We start from the raw sequence: 27,544 nt of genomic DNA on the forward strand, positions 1-27,544 counted from the left end.
GCATCAGATGAATCAAAAGAGAATACAAAAAGAGTCAGTTAAAAGAAACAGAGGAAGATTTATGAAACTATAATACCGGATACTGTTACAATACATTTAAAGCCCAAATCACAGGATGCCAACCACAAAATCTGTGTTAAGAAAAGGCTGGAGAACTGGCATTGAACAACAAAGAGAACTGTGAGGCACTGGTGAAGTACTTAAGTGAACTACTAAATTGTCCTGAACCGGCAGAGAGGCTCCCAAAGAGCCAAGACATCAAGAGAAATTTTAAGTCAAAAGCACCAGATGAATTGGAAATCAGGAAATGAATCACAAAACTGGAAAACAAGAGGACAGCAAGAGAAGATTGCACCATAGCTGAACTACTGAAGGAAGATGGGCCGAATACCATCAAAGAAATAAAAAATATCATAAAGACGTAAGTGAGACTGAAGTAAAACCAGAAGATGAGGAGTGTGCATTTATACACTGTCTATATAAGAAAAGGAATAGGACCAATGTTAATGATTACAGAGGGATGCTTTTACTGCCCATCAAATACAACATTCTATCACAATGCTTATTAAACAGCACACAGTTACAACTGGGAAACAAGATAGAGAATACAAACCAAGCTTCAGGTTGGGAAGGTCCTGTGGTAAACAGTTACTCTATTTAAAGACAGTCCAGAGAGACCATATGATGAGAAGCAGAAAGATCTCGTGCACCTTTATGGAATTCAAGAAGGCATACAACTCTATAGATAGACTATCACTGATCAAAAACTGGAAGAAAGGAGTCTCGATGAGAAGACAGTGAACCTTATCAAATGACACTAATAAACACCAAATTCAATATTATATTCACGGGAGAGCTATCAGAGCCTTTTGAGATTAGACTACGAAAGTGACATTATTCAACATACTATTACACAAAGGTGTCAGGGAATGGGAAAAAGAATTAAAATACAGAGACTTTATAAACCAATCAGGCTGGGAAGGAAAACCAAAGGATTTGATATTGGCTGACCGGCATTCACAAACTATCTTGCAGTACTCACAGGCAACATGGAAACTGCAGTAAAGCAAATTGGGGACAGGAAAGAGAATGCTAAAATGGTTGGATTGCAGATCTCCTTTGAGAAAACAGAATACATGCCAAACAAGGATGCACCAAAAAGGCTTCTGACAAAATATGGCGAGATAAAGAGAATTCAAAAATTCAAGTATCTTGAGTAGATGACACAGCAAATGGGATAGAGGAAGCACTTATGAACAGAGAAATCAAAAGATGACTAGAGCCTTCTGAAAGACTGGAAACTTCTACTATAAATCACGCCTATTACACACTGTAAAAGTGAAATATCACAATATTGTCATCAAGATAGAAACCTTATACATATCAGAAATGTTGGCCATAACTCAGAAAGGTGCACAAGAAAATATCAATAAACTAGAAACAAGAATCATCAGAAAAATCCATAGGGCCCAATAAGACAGGAGGGCTACAGATCGTCAAGTAGACAAGAAACCAAACAGATACGTAACATGAAGAAATGTCGACTGAAATTTTACTGGCATATCAAGAGAATGTCAGACCCCCAACAAACTAAACAAATCTTGGAGAAAACATTAAGAAAATGAAGGAGACCACTGAAGTCAGAAGGATGCTGGCATAACAGACACAGATTTACAAGACAGACAAACATTCAACCACAAAGTACTCAAGTCCTAAGTGAGCCAACATGTTAATAAACTCCAGAATGAGACAAAGTACTGGCACAAGTAAAGCATAGGTCCTGAGTTCGAGTCTTGATCCGGCACACAGTTTCAATCTGCTAGGATGTTTCAGGCCAATAAATTCAAGACAGAAAGAACCTGATCCAAAGAAAGGAATAAAATGCTTAGTGAAAGGCTGATAGAAGTGTGGCACCTGTGAAAATCTCATATCAAGTATGTACTTCTGATGGTCCTGTGGTAGCCTATGTGTGTATAACAATACAGTGAGGTGACAAAAGTCATGGGATATCTTCTAATATAGTGCAGCAGCTTGACTTGGCATGAACTCAACAAGTCACTGGAAGTCCCCTGCAAGAGTATTGAGCCATGCTGCCTCTACAGCCGTCCATAATTGTGAAAGTGTTGCCAGTGCAGGATTTTGTGCATGATCTGACCTCTCAATTATGCCCCATAAATGTTCGATGGGATTCATATCGCGTGACCTGGATGGTCAAATCATTCATTCGAGTTGTCTGGTATGTTCTTCAAAACACTTGCAAACAACTGTGGCTGGGAGACATGATATGCTGTCATCCATAAAAACTCCATTGTTGTTTGGGAACATGAGCCCATTCCATGTAAACACAAGTCACACCTTTACAGAGCCACCACCAGTTTGTACAGTGCCTTGTTGACAACTTGGGTCCATAGCTTCATGGGGTCTGCCCCACACTTGAACTCTACCATCAGCTCTTACCAACTGGCATTGGGACTCATCTATCAGGCCACAATTTTCCAGCTGTCTAAGGTCAACTGATATGGTCATGAGTCCAGGAGAGATGCTGCAAGAAATGTCATGCAATTAGCAAAGGCATTCACATCAGTCGTTTGCTGCCGTAACTCATTAGATCTAAATTTCGCTAAACTGTCCTAACAGATAAGTTCGTTGTACATCCCACATTCATTTCTACAGTTATTTCAAGCAGTGCTGCTTGTTATTAGCACTGACAAGTCTACGCAAACGCCGCTGCTCTCAGTTGTTAAGTGAAGGCTGTTGGCCACTGGGTTGTCCATGGTAAGAGGTAATGCCTGAAATTTTATATTCTTGGCACACTCTTGACATTGTGTATCTCAGAATATTGAATTCCCAACTGATTTCTGAAACAGAATGCCCCATGCACCTAGCTCCAACTAGCTTTCTGCGTTCAAGATCTGTTAACTGCCGTTGTGCAGCCATAATCACGTTGGAAAGCTTTTCACATGAATCATCTGAGTACAAATGACAGCTCTGCCAATGCACTGCCCTTTTATGCTTTGTGTATACAATACTATGCCATCTGTATATGTGTGTGTCACTATCCCATGACTTTTGTCACCTCAGTGCATAATAATAATAATAATAATAATAATAATACTGGCTTAAGCTCTATGTTAAGTCATCTGATGTAGATGGATGATATTAAACTATATGTGCCAATAGAAACACTGCTCCTAAAAGCAGTAGGAATGTTATCTGGAAACTTAAGTGAGTCATTTGGCTTAGACAATTGCAGGAGAGTGAACATGAGAAAGGGATAGACTCAAGCTACTGGATTTGAGAAGAGTGATGGAAACATAATTGAACCTATTAATGAATATAACACTTGCAACTATTTAGGCACTCTTAATGAAAAACATCTGTTGCATCACACCATAAAATAATACATCATGACCACATACATCAACAGACTACCTCAATTGTGAAACTGAATCCAAATGGGTAAAACACCTTCAGCAATATTAATTCACATGTGGTGTCAGTATTAACTTACACTTTCCTTCTCATTATGTGGACAAAAACAGACCTACAAGAGATATGAAAGAAAACACGGGGAATTACCACAAAGTACAGCATCCATCACGCTAAATCAACAGTTTAATACCACACGAGAAAAGGGGCAGGGGCTAACAGACACTGAGCAGCTGCAGAAAAAAGAACTGGGGGCTCTGAGGCAATATTTTCACAACAGAAACTCATCACTTCATAAAGCAATAGAAGCCACAGACATTAATCACACATCACCTCAATCTTGCAGAAACACCCACGCAGTCCCAAGGTCTGATACAGAAATAATTAAGGCCAAGGTAATAATAAAAAACAACTGCAGAGGAAAGTGTGAATGATTTCAGCCCAGATAATTTTGATCAGCGAGCATCAATCAATTAGTTGATGCATGAGAGTCTGCATCAGTACGTAAAGAATTTCCAGTGCTATACAGGGTGTTACAAAAAGGTATGGCCACACTTTCAGGAAACATTCCTCACACACAAAGAAAGAAAATACGTTATGTGGACATGTGTCCGGAAACACTTACTTTCCATGTTAAAGCTCATTTTATTACTTCTCTTCAAATCACATTAATCATGGAGTGGAAACACACAGCAACAAAACGTACCAGCGTGACTTCAAACACTTTGTTACAGGAAATGATCAAAAGTCCTCCGTTAGCGAGGATACACGCATCCACCCTCCGTCGCATGGAATCCCTGATGCGCTGATGCAGCCCTGGAGAATGGTGTATTGTATCACAGCCGTTCACAATACGAGCACGAAGAGTCTCTACATTTGGTACCGGGGTTGCGTAGACAAGAGCTTTCAAATGCCCCCATAAATGAAAGTCGAGAGGGTTGAGGTCAGGAGAGCGTGGAGGCCATGGAATTGGTCCGCCTCTACCAACCCATCAGTTACCGAATCTGTTGTTGAGAAGCGTACGAACACTTCGACTGAAATGTGCAGGAGCTCCATCGTGCATGAACCACATGTTGTGTCGTTCTTGTAAAGGCACATATTCTAGCAGCACAGGTAGAGTATCCCGTATGAAATTATGGCGGTGAATCGAGGAAGTACAGTACATACTGACGAAACTAAAATGAGCTCTAACATGGAAATTAAGCGTTTCCGAACACATGTCCACATAACATCTTTTCTTTATTTGTGTGTGAGGAATGTTTCCTGAAAGTTGGGCCGTACCTTTTTGTAACACCCTGTATAAGATTAGCTCACTGTGATGAGAAACTATATCCTGAAAGAGCAAAGAAATAAATGATAGGTGCATGAAGTGCAAGGATCAAAAGGACACCATATTACACATCACATCTGGTTGTAAAAGCTTGGCTCAAACAGAATGTTTGAAATGTATGACTTTGATGAGTTCACCAAAACAATCCACCAGATGTTAGACCAACGGTATCAGTTAACGAAAGGCTTCGCTCCATACATACAGATACACTATTAACTGCCCCCAGCAGAAGACATGCTCTGAGGACGCTCCACAATTTTTCCAATTTTTACTGTGATAACTGATGCTGCAGTGTTCATTTGTGGCGCAACAGTGGAGAAGGTATCTCAAATTCAGCTCTGTAAAAAATCCATGCAAACTGAATATTTATTTACATCTGTGAGCCAACTTCTGAATTATCCTTTGTGTGAGACTGCATGTGCCAGACAGGTTCAGTTCAAACTTCTAATATTCTAATGTTTTATTGTTCATGTTGTCTCACATAATATTTCATTAACTGTGTCAATATTTCAGTGTGAGAACGAAGTCTTTCGCAACAGCACTGATATGTAAAACATTCTTGGTTTTCTTGCCGCATCAATTCAGAATAAGATCTCAAGCCTTAGATTTTTGAAAATTTTCAGATACTTCCAAATATACATTTTTGAGACTTTTTGTAAGTTACAAATGTTATGCTTAACTTATTTCATTGTAGATTAGCATATCTGAAGTAGAGTTATTGTAAATTACCAACATATCATGTTGCATTAGTTTTCTTTTCTAACAGGAGTTTATATTGTCTGCATTCAATGTAAATTAACGTTATTGTTGAATGTGTTAGTGATTATTACATCAAAAATGTTTCAAAGAAACAGTAAATTTTATATCAAGTTATTCTGATATCTCACTTTGCCTGTTGATCACTGCAGTCCTTAAAATTTACTGGTAATATTTGTAGCATACAAGATCTATACACTAAAAGTGAACCAGCAAGCTTAGTTTAAAGTTATTTGTTTCATGTTAAGCAAAATATTGCACCAGCCACACTGCAGCTCTGCTATGTATACTGTTTGGGCTAATCCCAGGTGCGACATGAGTTAGTTGTTGTTTGAAAGCTGCTGGAAATCATTCCGACTACTGAAAAGTGATTGGAAGTTGCCAGAAATGGGTGGGTTTGGATGGCTACCAAGAGTCATATACCACAAATGTCAAAGGTAACTCAAGTACTATCCTTGCCCGTTGATTGTCTCCTCTGCATGAAATACTGAAACTATCACTACTCACATACTTCACTGTGAGTGGGTTGGCAATGGTAAGTCTAGGTGCCCTGTACAGGGAACTCAGGATGGTGTGCGCATCACCCTAACAAACGAGTTTGAGGTGCTGTCTTCTACTTAAAATGAAACTGAGCCAGTGAGACTCACTTTATCTGTTGGAAACATATGATATCTTGTATCAGGAAGAGGCAAATGCAAAAGGGGAGGCATCTATTAATCATCAGCAGTTCAAAAATGCAGGGAAATGGCAGTAAGATATGGGAAGAACACCAATGTGCCCTCAGTGTTTTTGCCTGGGACTCATTCATCATGTCGATGAGACTATTATAGCAGCCACTAAGAGAACAAGATACAACAAACTGAAGATTATGGTGCATGTTGGGACAAATGAAGCCAGTTATCTGTGATTGCTAATGGAGTCGCAATGAAACTCAGAATATGCTGTCTCAGAACAGATCGTGGCCCCTGGTTCTGAGCTAAGTGGAAGACTTGAACCAGATACTGTGAAGATTCTGTGACAAGCTAGGCTGTGACTTCATAGACTTGCGCTATAGGTTTGAGATCTTTAGGGTCTCTGTAAATGAGTCAGGTGTGCACTATACATTAAAGGCTGTTACCCAGGTAGCTGACTGTGTGTGTGTCGGGGGGGGGGGGGGGTGCACTTAGGTTGTTTTTATTTTTTAAATAGATTAGGTGACTCTCCAGCCAGTCAAGATTATGATAGCTGTAGGAGACCTGAAAATATCAGTGAAGATCCAAAGAAATCCCCCCCCCCCCCAATCCTCCCAACACCACACAGGAGAGGATATTAAATTCCTAATGGTTAACTGCTGAAGCATTTGCAATTACGTGTCAGAGATTGAAACACTTATAAAACCCAGTGAAGCTCAGATAATACTGGGTACAGAAAGCTGGTTAAAACCTGGAATTGTCAGCAGCGAGATTTCTGGGGAAAATTTATGTTTGAATCGAAGATGGAGATGGTGTAATTGTCACAGTGGACAAGAAACTAGAATTCACCAGATAAAAACTGAAGTTGCATGTGAGACAGTTAGGACAATACCCAGTATTACGGGTGGATATAAAATTATAATTGTTCCTTCTATGGACTAGCAGACTCACCTGCTGACGTAACTGAAAACTTTAAAGGAAACCTCAGTTTGCTGGTAAGTAAGTTCATCAATCACACTGTATCACTGGAGGAGGCTGTAATTATCCAACAATCAACAGGAATAATTACTGTTTTGTTAGTGATGGTTGTGATGAGACATCCTAATAAACATTACTGTATACCTTCCCCAAAAATTACCTAGAACAGATAGTTCAGAATCCCCCTCATGACAAAAAATGTACTGGATCTAATGAAAACTACTAGACCTGACCTTTTTGAGGATGTACATATTGAAACTGGTATCAGTGAACATGGGGCAGTTGTAGCAAATGTGGTGTCACCGCCAGACACCACACTTGCTAGGTGGTAGCTTTTAAATCGGCCACGGTCCATTAGTACACGACGGACCCGCGTGTCGCCACTGTCAGTGAGAGCAGACCGAGCGCCGCCACACGGCAGGTCTAGAGAGACTTACTAGCACTCGCCCAGTTGTACAGACGACTTTGCCAGAAGGGGATCACTGACAATTACGCTCTCAATTGCCGAGACGATAGTTAGCCTAGCCTTCAGCTACATTTGCTACGACCTAGCAAGGCGCCGTATTCAATTGCTAATTAATATTATGAAGCATGTATCATCAAGAGTGATGTTATACAATTATGGATTAAAGTTAAGTATTCCAGAAGCTACGTACTTTTCTTTATAGCATTCATTACGTATCCTGTTTCAGACCTCACGCCAGCCTGCGTGAGTTTAAGCGCGTGCCTTTCGGCTTCCTCTCATTGTGTCTAGGCTGTCTTGTCTAGACACAACAGCAACAATGGTTACCAAAGTACAAAGAGCAAATAAAACAAGTAGAAAGATTTATAAGTTCAGTTAACTAAATAAAGAAGCATTAGTGTCATATCCCGATGAGGAACATGCAAATTTAGCTCAGGACAGACACATGTAAGGGAAATATGGCTCAAGTTTAAAAGAATACTTGACTATGCAGCGGACATACATGCACGTAGTAGAACAGTTCATGACTGGAAGGACTCTATACATACAGTCATGGTCAAATAAACTTCTAAAGTGAGATTGCAGTATAATAAGTGTAAAACAAACCATTTGGCTATAGACAGTGGGATACTGAATGAAATGCATTTGGCTGTCAAGAGAGCAACATGTGAAGCATTCACTGACTACTGGAGCAGAATACTATCAAAAAATCTTTCATAAAAACCGATGAAATTCTGATAGTATGTAAAGGCTGTTAGTGGCATATTCAGACACTCTTGGATGAGACAGGAATTGAAATTGAAGATAGCAAAGCAAAAGCAGAAATGTTTAAATCTGTTTTCAAATTATTATTTGAAAAGGAAATCTCAGGCATAATGCCCCAATTTGATTCTCATATCACTGCAGGGACATGTGAAATAGGTATTAGTGCAGTGGCACTGGCAAAAAGCTGCAACAAATGAAACTGAATAAAACTCAAGGGTCTGGTGGAATGTGTACTAGATTTTATACAGAATTTTTTTAGTCATAATATACTAAAGATCTTTTACACAAAAACTGTGCTCACTATTTGAAAGAAAGCATAGGTCACACCCATCTATAAAAAGAGCTGCAGACTCAAACAATGGAAAATTCAGGATGGAATGCAACAATATTACAAAACGGATAGTTGCTACTCACCATATAGTGGAAATGCTGTCACAGACAGGCACAACAAAAAGACCGTCACAAATAAAGCCAACTAGGCCTTCGCCAGAAATTAAAAAAAAAAAAAAAAAAAAACCACACACACACACACACACACACACACACACACACACACACACACACATACATATTCGACTCACACACTCATGACCAGTCTCTGGCTACTGATGCCAAACTGCCAGGGTAGCAGAAGTGATCCACAAAACTACCACCGGGTATTTTTTATTTCCTCTTGTTGGAGAACCTTAAAACATATTCTGATCTCAAACGTAATGAGGTATCTCAAATAGAATGACCTCCTCCATGGATTCCAAAAATATCGATCACGTGTAACCCAACTCACACTTTTCTCACATGCCATCCTGAAAGCCATGCACGCAACAAGGTAGTCAGCTACATATAGTGTTTCTTTATGTCTGAAAGACTCAGTAAGGCACATTTGCTTATTATCAAAAATATGGTCATATGCACTATCAAGCAAGATTTGTGACTAGATTGAGGATTTCTTAGTGGGGAAGACACAGCATGTTTTCTTAAAATAAGAGTAATCTATAGACGTAAAGTAATCTCAGGTGTGTCCAGGGAAGTGTGTTACAGTCCCTACTGTTCATGTTACATATTAATGATCTTGCAGATAATAGTAATAGCAGCCTCAGATTTTTCACCGGTAATTCAGTTATCCATAAGGAAGTATGGTCTGAATAAAGGTAAACAAATATCCAATCAGATTTTGATAAGATTTCAAACTGGTGAGGAGATTGGAAATTCACTTTAAATGTTCAGAAAAGTATACTTGTGCATTTCACAAAACAAAAAAACAAAACAAAATCTAGTATCTTCCAACTATATTATCAACAAGTTACAGTTGGAATCTGTAAACTTATACAAATACCTGGGTGCAACACGTAGTAGTAGCATGAAATGTAAATGTCATAAAGGTTAAGTTGTAAGTACAGCAGGTAGCAGACTTCATTTCAGTGGTAGAAAACTAAGAAAATGTAATTAGTCTACATAGTACAAATCACTTGTGCGACACAATCTAGAATATTGCTCAAGTTTGTGAGACCTGTACCAAATAGGACTAACAAGGAATATCGAATGAATACAAAGAAGGGCAGCATGAATGTTTACAAATTTGTTTTCTCATGGGATAGTGTTATGAAGGTTATGAAAGAACTGCACTGGCAGATACTTCAGAATAGATGCAAACTATCCTATAAAAGCCTATTTGGAATGTTTTTAGAACCAACTTTGTTATGAATCCAGGAAAATACTATAATTCCCTCTGTATCATTCCCATAGACTAATTACAGCACACACAGTGGCAGTTAAGCAATCATTCTTCCCACACTCTATACATAAATCGAATGGAAGAAAGTCCTAATATCTGGTACTATGGGATGTACACTCTGCCATGGACTTCATAGTGGTTTGCAGAGTGTAGATGTAAATGTACGACTTAACAATGTTCTCACTGGGGTAGAAAATAAAAAATTAAAATTTTACTAGAACCAGAGCTCAGTAACCAATAACACAATCCATTTTAATCAACTTGACATAACAGTGATTAATAAGGCTTCCACCAAGACATCATTGTATCTACACCAATTCTTTTTCAAATCATCTGCAATGAGAAGACGACCAAATACAATGATCTGGCAGATGAGGTAAAAGCTATGTGGAGACTTAAGCCTGTCATTCCTATAGAAACATTGTGCACTGGCATTATACCATAATGGACTAGTGAAGAACCTACAGGACCTAAAACTGTATCCTTCACTCTGTTGGCAATTGCAGCAGCTGTTAAGAGTGAAGAGGGGGAGGATTTCCGGTCAGATGAGCGTAGCTTAACATCATCATCATCATCATCATCATCCATAGCAGCAAATGATGTAACAGAGGTCAGTATCACTGTGAACAGAAAGTAGTTAACAAGGTGAACAACAATGAGCAACACACTGATCAAATTATACCCCTGAATACAAGTTCAAGATGGGCGTGAGGCATGGTTGCAGATTATCATCACTGTTGTTCAACTTGTATATAAAAAAATCAGTGTAGAAAGTGAAGGAAAATTTCTGAAAAGGAATGAATGTCAGGAGGAGCAGATTTGAACACTAAGGTTTGCAAACAACATAGCCCTTCTGGTGAGAGAAGATGAAGATTTAAAAGATCAATTGACAGGAATAGACACCATACCTGTTACAGAATATGACTTAAGCATAAACAAGAAAAATACATTAGCGATGGAGAGTAGCAGAAAGAAAAATGACTTGCCTAACATCAAAATAGGGACTGACACAATAGTGGAAGTACTGGATGAATTCTGTTAACTTCAAAACAAGACTGCACAGGATGGCAGAAGCAAGGAAGACATCAAAGGTGGATTGATAGAGTCAAAGTATGCTTTCATTAATAAAAGCAACAATGTAGCAAAAGATAGATTGCCCATCAGCCACAGCCTTCACCAGAAGAAGAGAAACAGAGAAACACGCACCATTCATTCACACAAGCGAGCACACCTCATGCACACGTGACAGCAAACCCTGGCAGCTCAACCCAGAGTGCAACTATCACTTGAGATGGAAGCAGCAATCTGGAGGGGATAGGGAAAGGAAAGAACACTCTGGTGAAGTGTGCGGGAACTAGAATGCCAACAGGCACAGAATCAGGAGGTTGTGGGGCAGGGAGGTGGGGAAATGGAGTGAAAAAGGAGAGGATTGCGGAAATATGGGTGGGTGCATTGGCAGAGGATGGCAAACAAAGAGGGTGGAAGACAAGAAAGGGGAGGAGGTGACAGGACATAGAGGGTGGAAACTGCTGGGCGGAGGGTATGGGGACAATATGTTACTATAGGTATCAGATTGAGTATGGAACTGAAGAAGTAGTTCCCAAAAATGGAACCTTTGGAGCATGGCGTTGTATTGAAGTGAAATCTGAACCATTAGAAATCCAAAGAAGAAACTTGAAGAATTTGAAGTATGGTGCTATCAAAAAATGTTAAAAATTCAATAGACAGATAAAGTATGAAATTAAAAAGTACTATAAAGAATAAGTGAGGAAAGGAATCTATGGTAGACCATCAACAGAAGAAGGGACAGGTTAGTGAGAAATCTCTTACAGTGGCCAAGGAGAATTAATTTGGCACTAGAAGGAGTAGTAGAGGGTGTAACATCCTCATGTGGTATGGCAGATGGTAATCAACAAGAATACTAACAGCAATCATAGTGAATCATCACTAATGTTGCACATTAAATAAAATCCTCTGAGAGAGTGATATATGATGTTGTGACACTTATCTTTCGTTGGCAGTAATTATCTAGGAGCTGTAATAACTGACCCGAGCTTTCTATAATTCAGGTATGAGTTTTTTGAGAAGACTGAAAACTAATTTTTTACACTTGGCTTTTTGATTTATTATGATGTTTTCATGTATAATGACATTGAAATATCTGTTTTGGAACCACAAAGAAAAGTTTATACACACTACATCTCAACCTAGACTCAATCTTAACAACAGTTACATCAAGCAGAAAACAACTCTTCTACATGAAGCCTACGTTTCAATAGAATGTTCGCATCACTTGGTGCCATCACATGACCTAAGAAAATAATATAGCATAGATAAATTTTGAAATATTTGCAAGGATCTAAACACAAACAGTGATGTTTGTGCACAATGAAAAGTATAAATTCATTGTGAAATATAATTTATGTTAACTTTCATAATTATGTTTTTATTTACATTTGTTTAAATTAAACATAAAAGTATAAGCAAGACTGGTTTTCCAGAGTCTTTATAATCTTGCATTCTAAGCATACAATACATCCTCAACAGCTTCAAAACAGGATAAGGAAATTGCAACAATTGAAAAGTTCGTAAAAAATAGCAACGTCCTCTGGTACCGGATTATTCACATGAAAAGACGGTATTGTAGCTTCAGTTTAGATAAGAAAGTGCCAACTTTGGATCATTACAAGGGGAAAATAGTAGATGCATAACAAAGACTAAAATAGGCAAAACAGACAGCAGAAGATGTCAGGTGTAGTTCTTCAGTAGCTTCAAGGGATGAAATATTAGCATGAGATAGAGAAGATAGAGGACAGCATCAAACATGTTGAAAGACTGCTGTGGTAAAAAAAAAAAGAGTAAGTTGACTTAGAGGATTTACGCAGGGAATAGAAGTTGTAAGGCCTTACATTTTAGATTGCTCTGCTCTTGCATGAGACTGTGAATACGAACCTTCTGCGAAGGCTTGCCATTCTGGAAAATGACAACAAAATTAGCCATGTCTTTTTTAACAAAACATTCTGGCAATTATCTTTATTGATTTAGGGAAATTAAGAACAGCCTAGTTCTTGCCATTTCTTAAACAATGCTGGAAGTCCTTAGTGGGACAGGCAACTACTCTCTGATTTAAAAAATTGAAAACACAGTTACATAATATTGGCTTGCAGCTATCTACATTTATCCTTCCCACTTTTCCTATGTAGAGTGACATACCTATCTAGTAGATGATGAGTAAAATCAAACAATGGAAAATCGAGAATGAAATAATAATAGATTGCTGCTCATCATATAGTGGAGATGTTGAGTTGCAGACAGGCACACCAAGTAGACTGCTAAACAAGAGAGCTTTCAGCCAAAAGACCTTCTTCTGAAGTAGACAAAACACACACAAGTGAGCACAGTCCCCCCCCCCCCCCCCCACACACACACATATGCACACAAGCACAATTCACACACACATGACCACTGTCTCTGGCTGCTGAGGCTGGACTGCGAGCAACAGTGTACGATGGGGGAAGCAATCAGGAAGGTGTTGGTAAGGAGACGCTGGGGTGGGGAGGGGAAGGATAGAAGGGTAGGGGTGTGGACCTTTGAAGTGCCACTTGTGGGAGCATATAGTGGCGTGGTGAGAACAGAATATGGCAGCGAGGTGCAATCAGGAGATCAGACAGGTGGTGTTTGGGGGGTGGGGGCAAGAGGGGAGAGGAGGATGAGTGAAGGGAGCAGAGGAGCAGAAAAGGAGAGAAGTAAAATAACTGTGGGTACATTGCTGGAACAGAAGGCTGTGTGGTGCTGGAGTGGGAACAGGGAAGGGAACAGATGGGTGAAGGATAGTGACTAATAAAGATTGAGGCCAGGGGAGTTATCAAGATGTAGGACATGTTGCAGGGAGAAGTTCCCACTTGCGCAATTCAGAAAATCTGATGTTGGTAGGAAGGAACCGGACGGCTGAGGCTGTGAAGCAGTCATTGAAGTGAAGAATGTTGTGTTGGGTAGCACACTCAGCAACTGGATGGTCCAGCTATCTCTTGGCCACAGTTTGTTGGTGGTCATTGATGCGGACAGACAGCTCGTTGGTTGTCATGCTCCTGTAGAATGCAGCACAGTGGTTGCAGCTTAGTTGGTAGGTCACATGACTGCATTTACAGGTAGCCCTACCTTTGATGGGATAGGTGAGGCTTGTGACGACTGGAGTAGGTGGTGGTGGGTGGATCTTGCATCTAGTCTATTACAGGGATCGGGAGCAGGGGCAGAGTAGGGATGGATGAGGATGTTATGTAGGTTCAGTGGGATGTTGAATACCACTGTGGGGAGGGGTGGGAAGGATAGTGGATAGGACATTCCTTATTTCATGGCATGATGAGAGGTAGTAAAAACCCTGGTGGAGAATGTGATTCAGTTGCTCCAGTCCTGGATGATACTGAGTCAGAAGGGGAGTGCTCCTTTGTGGCTGGACAGTGGGACTTTGGGAAGTGGTGGCTGACTGGAGACATAAGGCACAAGAGATCTGTTTCTGTGCAATGTTGGGAGGGTAATTTTGGTCTGTGAAGGCCATACTGAGACCCTTCTGAAACCCAAACTGTGATTTGCTAAAGAGACTATAGTTGCTAAGGTGAGGTACTATTCTACAATAAATCACCTCAAAAATTCTGGAAAATGATGTCAGCAGTGAATTGTAACTGAACCTTTCTGCTTCTTCCCTAATACTGTCCTGAGTATTTGATTTTATTATAAGATAAATTGCATGATATGGCCATTTGTATGTCGAAGAAACTATTTGTCATGATGTATTAGTGCACAATCAGCTAATGTGTACAGAGATTCCAAGAGGAACCACAACTGAGTCCTTCATTGCTGTACAGGTATTAAATAGACAAGGGAAAGGAACACATAATGTAATACCAAGTATCCAAACCCCTCCACACAGTGGTATTCAACATCCCACTGAACCTACATAACATCCTCATCCATCAGCTTTGTCAAAACTGATCAACTCATGAACAGTTGACAAGCAGCTTACTATAAATGTGTTCTTGCTCTCCAGAGAAAAATTTCAAAGTACAAATTGTGAAACCACAGAAATAAGACTATTGCTGTATATATGTGTGCTTACATACCATGGTCAGTTACTGTTGGTCACCATCAAAGTACGATTAGTCCGAATATACATGCTTCTGCTTTCATGCCTTACACTGCTCAAAACATTTATGCCTGTTATTTTAAACAAATAACAATAATGGTAATTCCTGGCTGGAGTAATACATAACACAAGGAAAAGGCAACTACTCATCTGTATTGGATCAATGTGTGGAACACAGAAACAAATAACAGGACACAGCATTCACAATAGCTTTTGAGTACTAACTCTTTTTATAGCAAGAATACACAAATTCAACACACAACCACACAGACACCCAAACGCACACTCCTGTGGCCATGGCAAGACTCTTGCATTTGGATGTCTGCTGTGGCCATGCAGTTCCGGGTACATGTGGGGGGGCATGCGGGGCACTTCCCCTCCCCTTGCAGGGCTGCCCGCATTGCCACCCGCGTAGCCCCCGCCAGTCAGCCTGCATGCTGAATGTGTGTAGTACTGCAACAAAAAGAGCTAGTGTTGGAAACCAGGTGTGAATGCTGTTTTCTGTTATTTTTGATGAAACTATGCAGGAGCTTGCATTTGTGCCTTACAACACAGTGGAAGAACATGTCTGTATTGCTTATCTACTGATGCCAAGTTAGTTGTGGTTGATTAAATGTGTCACAGCCTAATAGTTCCTTAGTAAGGTGAAAAGCCTCATTTATTCTAGGTCAAGGTAGTATCTATGCTCCTTGTAAAGCTCACAATTTTTGCCTCATCATTTGTTTTATAAGACTTTAGTATAGTTTCTCTACTGAACTATGCTAATGTTACTTGTCGTACAGTTTTGAATAAGATACTGATGCAGTGCATTATTCACACTAGCTAGATTGCATTTCACATGTTTTAGTAGAATCAGAATCAGAATCACAATTTTTCATAGCCATTGACCACATACTTAGAATAGGCTTACTTGATAGTATCAGGTAATATCAAGCTACAATTGCACATAAATTATTACAATTAATCTTTACAATGCATGTACAGATTAACTATCTTATACACAGCTATAATTTTAAATGTTAATGTCAATATTGTCCATATCATAGAGGTCTTTCACAATGGTTAATGGGTTTTTTGTCAGCCAGTCACACAATTTTGTTTTGAATTTTTTGAAAGCCAAGAATCGAGCAGTGAGAGGCAACTTGTTAAAAATTTTGAGGGCATTTACTTTATGGGAGTTTCCTCTTATAGCTAGCCTGTGCCTTGATGTCAATTTTTGCCTATTTCTACTGTAATGTTTGTGTCTTGTTTCCCTTAAAATACATTCCTTAATGCTGTTCTTGACGAAGAGTGCAGACTCACAAACGTACAGCTTAAGCCAGGTAAAAAGAGAGCGACAGCGCTCTTTAGGGCCAGCCTTGTAATATGTAGACAACTTTTTCTTGGACTTTAAAAATGTTGCTCATATGAGGAGTATGTCCCCATATGAGAAGGCATAATGAGACGTGTAACTGAAAGAGCCCAAAGTATGCCATACAGATATAATTATTACTGGCTATTTCTCTCAGTTTTCATATCAGATAGGACATTTGTGAGGTATTTTTACAGACTTGATTGATACGTTCTTGCCAACTGAGTCTAGCATCAATTTGTATTCCTAAAAGTTTGGCACGTGTATTTTCTATCTCCTTAGTCAAGCTGAACATAAGGTTTCGAGTTTTGTTTGGATTACAGACAAGTTTATTGGCTGCAAACAAGTTCAGTGCTGAGTCAAGAGTTTCTTGCAAGATCTTATTAAGGCTTGGGATGTCATGATGCGAAGAAAATAAAGCTGAATCATCAACATTGCAGATTACAGACTGTGATGCACAATGGGGCAGGTCATTGATAGACACAATGAAAAAAGGGGGGGAGGGCGGGGAGCGAGGACCAAGCCCTGTGGTACACCTGTGCCGATTTCTACTAAAGGGAGAATGTCTACTTCTAATTAAGACAAACAGTCTTCTGTTGGTCAGGTAGGAAGAAGTTACCGCCAACATAGATTTCTGTACACCACAATACTACAATTTTGTTAGTAATATGTTACAAGGAATGCAGTCAAAAGCTTGACTTAAATTTCACAAAACAAGAGACACCATCTTCTTATTTTTGAACGCACTTAAAGTTTTGTCAACAATTTCTGGAACAGCTGGAGTAGTATTTTCACATGGCTGAAATTCATATTGACTGTTGCACAAAATGGCATGTTTTTCAAAGTAATTACTTAACTGAATGTACACGAGTGACTCAAATATTTTTGAGAGTATTGGCACAATAGAAAACAGTTTTCATAAAATGTAACAGAATATTGTATGGATGCATTTTATTTATCACCCATATGGTGTGTGCACTGCATACCTCCTTAGTCCTCATTCTGGTTGCTGCCCAAAAGGCTGAACTGAAAATGAATGATTTTGGCTAGGCCAGCAAGGTTCTGAGAGGAACCACAACGTAATCCTTTATTGTTGTACAGTAACTATAATCAGGAAAAGGTTATGTAATGTGAATAAATATATTCAAATCAAAAGTTTTTTCATATACTTCCTACCTGATACTCTTAAGAAATAAACATATTTTAATTATGTATTTGCCACTGTTGTGTCACTCTTGAGATTACACCAACCAAAATAAACAAGAAAAATATGTCATTTATTACTTATATGACGATGGATCAAACTTATCTAACAGCAGAGACACTGAGCAACAGAAAGGTGTGTAAAAAGGCACAGGGATTCACTAAACTATCAACACGAATTTTGTTTGGAAACTTGGCAGTTTATTCTCCTCCTCTACCAGTGTGTGTGTGTAATACATTTCGATTTTTCCTTTGAACACAGTTCCTTGTCCAGTGAAGTAGAAAGTCTATGATATATCACAGTGACAATTTTTCAAAGAAGTAAATAGTTACAATCATAATGGTAATAATAATAATAATAATAATAATAATAATAATAAAGGGAAAAGAATAGGCCTTCGGTATGGTCTGCCAGTCGTAAAAGGCGACGAAAAGAACAAACCACTAATAGGGCTAACCCCCCTTTTAGTGTGATTAGTTGGTTCATGACAGAACTAATGAAGCCTTGGACAAGCGCTGTCATGGTCGGGGACGACGCTTGAACCCTATGCCCGTCCACAATGGTAACAACACTGCTAGCCACACGGAAAACGATTTAAATCCAAATAGAGGTGTTTTGCAGGATATGCTTCCTGCAACCACTCTAGGAGGAAAACAAAGACAGAGGATGAGATGGTCAGATGAAGTTAACAGACACCTCATGTTCTGTTATTACCAAGCAACAAACTTAGGAACAAACACAACTGGATACAGATCACAAGTATACACAACATTTATTACCAGATACCCAGAATTAAAACGACTAGCTGATCAGATCCGTGTAATAATAAAAAATAACAGGATACCCCAGTCAGAATTAGAAAACATCAAACAACAAGTACAACAAATACTAGAACAAAATAATGCGCAATCAGAAGAGGAAGAAAATACAGTAATGGACTCAAACATCCCAGAGCAAACAAACAAAGAACACCATGCATCAATTAAACAATCAGAGGAATATGAAATCTTAAGACAGCCAACAGAACAGCACAAATAGAACATGAAGTGACACACATGTTAGATATAGAAGAAAAATTTCAGCTGACATATATAGAATACAAAGACACAAGTACAGACATTACACCATTCTTGCATAGACCACCAAATAACCCACAACTCGAAACAACAATAACAACTATCAACACAATCATACCGGTAAACAACAAAATAAATGAAAATACAACTATGGAAGAGTTACAACTACTGATTTATATAGGAGCACTCACTACACTAAATATACACACTAGGCAGAGATCAGAACCAACCAAGACACAGAAGAAACCCACAAAACCAGCATGGCAACACAGGCTACAGATCAGAATAGAAAAACCGAGAAAAGACATCGGACAGCTAACACAATTTATAAGAAATGAAATATCAGACAAAAAACGAAAAAGGTTAGGTAAAATCTCACAACAAGAAGCGATGGAGCAGTTAGATGAAAAGAAGCAGAAATTACAAGCATTGGCCAAACGACTTAGAAGATACAAAAAAGTGAAAATAGAAGGAAACAAAACCAAACATTCAACACAAACCAAAAGAAATTTTACCAGACAATAGATAACACACACATTAAAATAGACAATCCACCAAACATAACAGACATGGAACACTTCTGGAGCAACATATGGTCAAACCCGGTACAGCATAACAGGCATGCACGGTGGATACAAGCAGAAACAGATACATACAAGATGATACCACAAATGCCTGAAGTGATAATTTTGCAACATGAAGTCACCCAAGCAATTAATTCTACTCACAATTGGAAAGCCCCTGGAAAAGATAAAATAGCAAATTTCTGGCTAAAGACATTCACCTCAACACATTCACATCTAACTAAATTATTTAACAGTTACATTGCAGACCCACACACATTCCCTGATACACTTACACATGGAATAACTTATCTGAAACCTAAAGATCAAGCAGACACAGCAAACTCAGCTAAATATCGCCCCATAACATGCCTACCAACAATATACAAAATATTAACTTCAGTCATTACACAGAAATTAATGACACATACAACACAGAACAAAATTTTAAATGAAGAACAAAAAGGCTGTTGCAAAGGAGCACGAGGATGTAAAGAGCAACTGATAATAGATGCAGAGGTTACATATCAAGCTAAAACTAAACGAAGGTCGCTACACTACGCATACATTGATTACCAAAAAGCTTTTGATAGTGTACCCCACTCATGGTTACTACAAATATTGGAAATATACAAAGTAGATCCTAAATTGATACAGTTCCTAAACATAGTAATGAAAAATTGGAAAACCACACTTAATATCCAAACAAATTCAAATAATATCACATCACAGCCAATACAGATTAAACGTGGAATATACCAAGGAGACTCATTAAGTCCTTTCTGGTTCTGCCTTGCTCTGAACCCACTATCCAACATGCTAAATAATATAAATTATGGATACAAAATTACTGGAACATACCCACACAAAATCACACATTTGCTATACATGGATGATCTACAACTACTGGCAGCAACAAATCAACAACTCAACCAATTACTAAAGATAGAAGTATTCAGCAATGATATAAATATGGCTTTTGGAACAGACAAATGCAAGAAAAATAGCATAGTCAAGGGAAAACACACTAAACAAGAAGATTACATATTGGATAACCACAGTGACTGCATAGAAGCGATGGAAAAACAGATGCCTATAAATATCTAGGATACAGGCAAAAAATAGGAATAGATAATACAGATATTAAAGTAGAACTAAAAGAAAAATATACACAAAGACTAACAAAAATACTGAAAACAGAATTGACAGCAAGAAACAAGACAAAAGCTATAAATACTTATGCTATACCAATATTGACCTATTCATTTGGAGTAGTGAAATGGAGTAACACAGAACTAGAAGCACTCAATACACTTACACGATCACAATGCCACAAATATAGAATACATCACATACATTCAGCAACAGAAAGATTCACATTAAGCAGAAAGGAAGGAGGAAGGGGATTTATCGACATAAAAAACCTACATTATGGACAGGTAGACAATTTAAGAAAATTCTTTATAGAACGAGCAGAAACTAGCAAAATACACATAGCAATCACTCATATAAATACATCAGCTACACCACTACAATTTCATAACCACCTCTACAACCCTTTAGATCACATAACATCAACAGATACGAAGAAAGTAAATTGGAAAAAGAAAACACTACATGGCAAGCACCCGTATCATCTAACACAGCCACACATAGATCAAGACGCATCCAACACATGGCTAAGAAAAGGTAATATATACAGTGAGACAGAAGGATTCATGATTGCAATACAGGATCAAGCAATAAACACCAGATATTACAGCAAGCATATTATTAAAGATCCCAATACCACAACAGATAAATGCAGACTTTGCAAAAAACAAATAGAAACAGTAGATCACATCACATGCGGATGTACAATACTAACAAATACAGAATACCCCAGAAGACATGACAATGTAGCAAAAATAATACATCAACAGCTTGCCATACAACATAACATTCCGGAGGGCTGAACGGAAAGCCTCTCCAGTTTGTCTGACGAACCGGTTTCAGGCTCTGTCTCAGGCTGATACTGATCTTCGGCCTGACATGGCTGCTTGTCCTGTTCCAGAGGTTGCCCCTCAGTCTGCAAGATCCGGGCAGTTGCAGAGGGTGGGCTTACTGGTAGTTGGGAGCTCCAACGTCAGGCGCGTAATGGGGCCCCTTAGGGAAATGGCAGCAAGAGAGGGGAAGAAAACCAATGTGCACTCCGTGTGCATACCGGGGGGAGTCATTCCAGATGTGGAAAGGGTCCTTCCGGATGCCATGAAGGGTACAGGGTGCACCCATCTGCAGGTGGTCGCTCATGTCGGCACCAATGATGTGTGTCGCTATGGATCGGAGGAAATCCTCTCTGGCTTCCGGCGGCTATCTGATTTGGTGAAGACTGCCAGTCTCGCTAGCGGGATGAAAGCAGAGCTCACCATCTGCAGCATCGTCGACAGGACTGACTGCGGACCTTTGGTACAGAGCCGAGTGGAGGGTCTGAATCAGAGGCTGAGACGGTTCTGCGACCGTGTGGGCTGCAGATTCCTCGACTTGCGCCATAGGGTGGTGGGGTTTCGGGTTCCGCTGGATAGGTCAGGAGTCCACTACACGCAACATGCGGCTACACGGGTAGCACGGGTTGTGTGGCGTGGGCTGGGCGGTTTTTTAGGTTAGATGGCCTTGGGCAAGTACAGAAAGGGCAACAGCCTCAACGGGTGCGGGGCAAAGTCAGGACATGCGGGGACCAAGCAGCAATCGGTATTGTAATTGTCAACTGTCGAAGCTGCGTTGGTAAAGTACCGGAACTTCAAGCGCTGATAGATAGCACCGAAGCTGAAATCGTTATAGGTACAGAAAGCTGGCTTAAGCCAGAGATAAATTCTGCCGAAATTTTTACAAAGGTACAGACGGTGTTTAGAAAGGATAGACTGCATGCAACCGGTGGTGGAGTGTTCGTCGCTGTTAGTAGTAGTTTATCCTGTAGTGAAGTAGAAGTGGATAGTTCCTGTGAATTATTATGGGTGGAGGTTACACTAAACAACCGAACTAGGTTAATAATTGGTTCCTTTTACCGACCTCCCGACTCAGCAGCATTAGTGGCAGAACAACTGAGAGAAAATTTGGAATACATTTCACACAAATTTTCTCAGCATGTTATAGTCTTAGGTGGAGATTTCAATTTACCAGATATAGACTGGGACACTCAGATGTTTAGGACGGGTGGTAGGGACAGAGCATCGAGTGACATTATACTGAGTGCACTATCCGAAAATTACCTCGAGCAATTAAACAGAGAACCGACTCGTGGAGGTAACATCTTGGACCTATTGATAACAAACAGACCCGAACTTTTCGACTCTGTATGTACAGAGCAGGGAATCAGTGATCATAAGGCCGTTGCAGCATCCCTGAATATGGAAGTTAATAGGAATATAAAAAAAGGGAGGAAGGTTTATCTGTTTAGCAAGAGTAATAGACGGCAGATTTCAGACTACCTAACAGATCAAAATGAAAATTTCTGTTCCGACACTGACAATGTTGAGTGTTTATGGAAAAAGTTCAAGGCAATCGTAAAATGCGTTTTAGACAGGTACGTGCCGAGTAAAACTGTGAGGGACGGGAAAAACCCACCGTGGTACAACAACAAAGTTAGGAAACTACTGCGAAAGCAAAGAGAGCTCCACTCCAAGTTTAAACGCAGTCAAAACCTCTCAGACAAACAGAAGCTAAACGATGTCAAAGTTAGCGTAAGGAGGGCTATGCGTGAAGCGTTCATTGAATTCGAAAGTGAAATTCTATGTACCGACTTGACAGAAAATCCTAGGAAGTTCTGGTCTTACGTTAAATCAGTAAGTAGCTCGAAACAGCATATCCAGACACTACGGGAATGATGATGGCATTGAAACAGAGGATGACACGCGTAAAGCTGAAATACTAAACACCTTTTTCCAAAGCTGTTTCACAGAGGATCTCTAAATCCTCGCACAAATGAAAAAATGGCTGACATCGAAATAAGTGTCCAAGGAATAGAAAAGCAACTGGAATCACTCAATAGAGGAAAGTCCACTGGACCTGACGGGATACCAATTCGATTCTACACAGAGTACGTGAAAGAACTTGCCCCCCTTCTAACAGCCGTGTACCGCAAGTCTCTAGAGGAACGGAGGGTTCCAAATGATTGGAAAAGAGCACAGATAGTCCCAGTCTTCAAGAAGGGTCGTCGAGCAGATGCGCAAAACTATAGACCTATATCTCTTACGTCGATTTCTTGTAGAATTTTAGAACATGTTTTTTGCTCGCGTATCATGTCATTTCTGGAAATCCAGAATTTACTATGTAGGAATCAACATGGATTCCGGAAACAGCGATCGTGTGAGACCCAGCTCGCCTTATTTGTTCATGAGACCCAGAAAATATTAGATACAGGCTCCCAGGTAGATGCTATCTTTCTTGACTTCCGGAAGGCGTTCGATACAGTTCCGCACTGTCGCCTGATAAACAAAGTAAGAGCCTACGGAATATCAGACCAGCTGTGTGGCTGGATTGAAGAGTTTTTAGCAAACAGAACACAGCATGTTGTTATCAATGGAGAGACGTCTACAGACGTTAAAGTAACCTCTGGCGTGCCACAGGGGAGTGTTATGGGACCATTGCTTTTCACAATATATATAAATGACTTAGTAGATAGTGTCGGAAGTTCCATGCGGCTTTTCGCGGATGATGCTGTAGTATACAGAGAAGTTGCTGCATTAGAAAATTGTAGCGAAATGCAGGAAGATCTGCAGCGGATAGGCACTTGGTGCAGGGAGTGGCAACTGACCCTTAACATAGACAAATGTAATGTATTGCGAATACATAGAAAGAAGGATCCTTTATTGTATGATTATATGATAGTGGAACAAACACTGGTAGCAGTTACTTCTGTAAAATATCTGGGAGTATGCGTGCGGAACGATTTGAAGTGGAATGATCATATAAAATTAATTGTTGGTAAGGCGGGTACCAGATTGAGATTCATTGGGAGAGTCCTTAGAAAATGTAGTCCATCAACAAAGGAGGTGGCTTACAAAGCACTCGTTCGGCCTATACTTGAGTATTGCTCATCAGTGTGGGATCCGTACCAGATCGGGTTGACGGAGGAGATAGAAAAGATCCAAAGAAGAGCGGTGCGTTTCGTCACAGGGTTATTTGGTAACCGTGATAGCGTTACGGAGATGTTTAACAAACTCAAGTGGCAGACTCTGCAAGAGAGGCGCTCTGCATCGCGGTGTAGCTTGCTCGCCAGGTTTCGAGAGGGTGCGTTTCTGGATGAGGTATCGAATATATTGCTTCCCCCTACTTATACCTCCCGAGGAGATCACGAATGTAAAATTAGAGAGATTAGAGCGCGCACGGAGGCTTTCAGACAGTCGTTCTTCCCGCGAACCATACGCGACTGGAACAGGAAAGGGAGGTAATGACAGTGGCACGTAAAGTGCCCTCCGCCACACACCGTTGGGTGGCTTGCGGAGTATCGATGTAGATGTAGATAAACTAATAAAACAACACGTTCCCACATACAAGTATGCACCACAAAATGTACTGGAGAATGATGAATACAAATTATACTGGAACAGAAACATTATAACAGATAAAACATCACCACATAACAAACCTGACATCATACTCACCAATAAAAAGAAGAAATTAACACAACTAATCGAAATATCCATACCCAATACAACAAATATACAGAAGAAAACAGGAGAAAAAATTGAAAAATACATCCAACTGGCTGAGGAAGTCAAGGACATATGGCATCAGGATAAAATTAACATTATACCAATTATACTATCAACTACAGGAGTCATACCACACAATATCCACCAGTACATCAACACAATACAGCTACATCCAAACTTATATATACAACTACAGAAATCTGTAATTATTGATACTTGTTCAATGACCCGAAAGTTCCTAAATGCAATGTAACATATACCGTACAGTGAAAAGGAAGTCACGCTTGATCAAGGTCCGCGTCACTTTCCATTTTTAACCAGACATAATGTCTGAGACAGGAAAGAATAACAATAATATGAAGTCTACAGTTTGTTCTGATAAATTAACTTCACACATATCTCACACAGTTACGCTCATCATTTCCCTTCTGTCAACTTCTTACACTTAAGCTTTGTGCCATGGTAATTTAAATAACTTGTATTGCTATCAATAGTTTAAACTCTTTGGTTTTTTATAGTGTATGAAAAGTACACTGCATTAGCACCTAGAAGTAGTACTTACTGTCCAGGATTACGGTCAGGCCGTATGCTGCTCAAACAGCTGATGCTGTACCCAGTACATTCACGGCACACTGTGCATACCATGCACTGATCATGTTTCCATTTGTGTGTACCTGGAGGGCACATTAACTCTTGTGCATCTTCCCAATCCAGATCATCTTCATCCACTTCCTCTTCTGCTGCTGTCTCCATAGCTGTCACCATTGGAACTGTGAAAACAGCAAAAAATAAAACTGTAAAACAAAAGTCCATTACACATTAGGAACTGATATCTTACTTCTGAAGATAAAGTAACACATATACCTTGGTCACATACGGGAACTTACCTTCCTTAACTTGGGCAGCAAAATCGCGACCACACTGCCCTTTGTTATTTATTCCAAATGTGTAAATATGGCCTTTGTTTGTTAATACAACAGCATGTGCTTTACCTAAGGCCACTTGAGTTACGTGCACATCCTTCAGTTCTGTCACAAGTCCTTGAACAAAAGAAATTTTATATTTATAAATGAAAGTATTTCTTGGTATGAAAATACGTGTAGAACGTCCTAGGTGAAATAAAAACACTAGAAGAAGTACAGCTAACAACTTACCCTATAGCTGAGGTGCTGAGTGATTGACAGTCTTGTACACAAGACTGAAAACATTGCTGAACTATCAGACAGTATTCTCCTTCCAAGACAACTAATACGCATTCACATAAACTTCAAAAGGTATAAACCAAAATGAGGATAGGCAAGCACTCACCTGTAGTTGAGTGATGTGTCATACATAAACAGAAAGGTGGTTGTCATATATAAACAGAAAAGAGGTAATTGAGGACATGGTTGTGTTTTTCAAGGATTGAGTAATACTGAACGATAGTAGTTCTGATTGTTGTCTGGTTCACAGCTGTAACAGATTTGTTGGTGTCACAGGAAGAAATGACACAGAAAATCAATTTCTTGACTAGCTAGTAAGGATATTTTCTATATGTTAATGGCTTGACTAGTTTATCAGCAGCTACAGATAACTTTGCCTCCCATTAGCTCCTTACTCCATCCATCGTCGAGAGGTGGCGCAGTGGTTAGACACTGGACTCGCATTCGGGAGGACGACGGTTCAATCCCGCGTCCGGCCATCCTGATTTAGGTTTTCCGTGATTTCCCTAAATCACTCCAGGCAAATGCCGGGATGGTTCCTCTGAAAGGGCACGGCCGACTTCCTTCCCCATTCTTCCCTAATCCGATGAGACCGATGACCACGCTGTCTGGTCTCCTTCCCCAAACCAACCAACCATCCATTGTCAGCACATCATACCCCCTCCAAGTTGTCACATCTGTTTCTTCTCTCCCAATATCCATCAACCAAGGCAAGCACTCATGAGCGTGGTTGGATGCCTGTGTGACTAAGTTTACACACTTAAATAGGAAAATGATTGCTAACTTGAAAGTTCCTTAAATGCTCTGTAGAATGGTGTCTGTTTGTGTACCAAGTATCAAACAGTTATATATGAGCAGTTGCCTTTTCTCATACATGCTTATTCATTCTTATTCTAGAATTTCCATTCCTGTAAAATAAAAGTGTGGGCTTTTGCAGCATTTTTAAATTCAGTGCCCATCAGCCTTGCCTTAGTCATTCCTTTTTCAACAAATCATGGACTGAAAAGCTTCTCTGTCACAAATAATACTGGTAAGTCTAATTCATGTACATGTGTGCCCTCCCCACTTTCAGCCCCCCCCCCCCCACACACACACTAAAAAATTAGCTAGGCTAGTCAGCAGATGTGGTTAACTGGCAAATAAATACAAGACTCCAATTACTGCGTTTCCTCTGTTTAACTCCAGTACTACTAA

The 27,544-nt window shown here is 39.7% G+C and overlaps 1 protein-coding gene across 1 annotated transcript in view; it reads right to left on the reverse strand.

Annotated features, from left to right (window-relative positions):
• Positions 1–27,544, reverse strand: part of LOC126481961 (E3 ubiquitin-protein ligase MYCBP2-like) — a 147,436-nt gene that overhangs the window by 12,582 nt on the left and 107,310 nt on the right. The window contains exons 11-12 of the mRNA XM_050105924.1: positions 26,036–26,188; positions 25,711–25,918 (exon numbers count right to left, since the gene is read on the reverse strand). Of these exons, the coding sequence (XP_049961881.1) occupies positions 25,711–25,918; positions 26,036–26,188 (361 nt within the window). The remainder of the gene's footprint in view (positions 1–25,710; positions 25,919–26,035; positions 26,189–27,544) is intronic.

Source organism: Schistocerca serialis, chromosome 5 (assembly GCF_023864345.2).
Source record: "Schistocerca serialis cubense isolate TAMUIC-IGC-003099 chromosome 5, iqSchSeri2.2, whole genome shotgun sequence".
Taxonomy (NCBI): Eukaryota; Metazoa; Arthropoda; class Insecta; order Orthoptera; family Acrididae; genus Schistocerca; species Schistocerca serialis.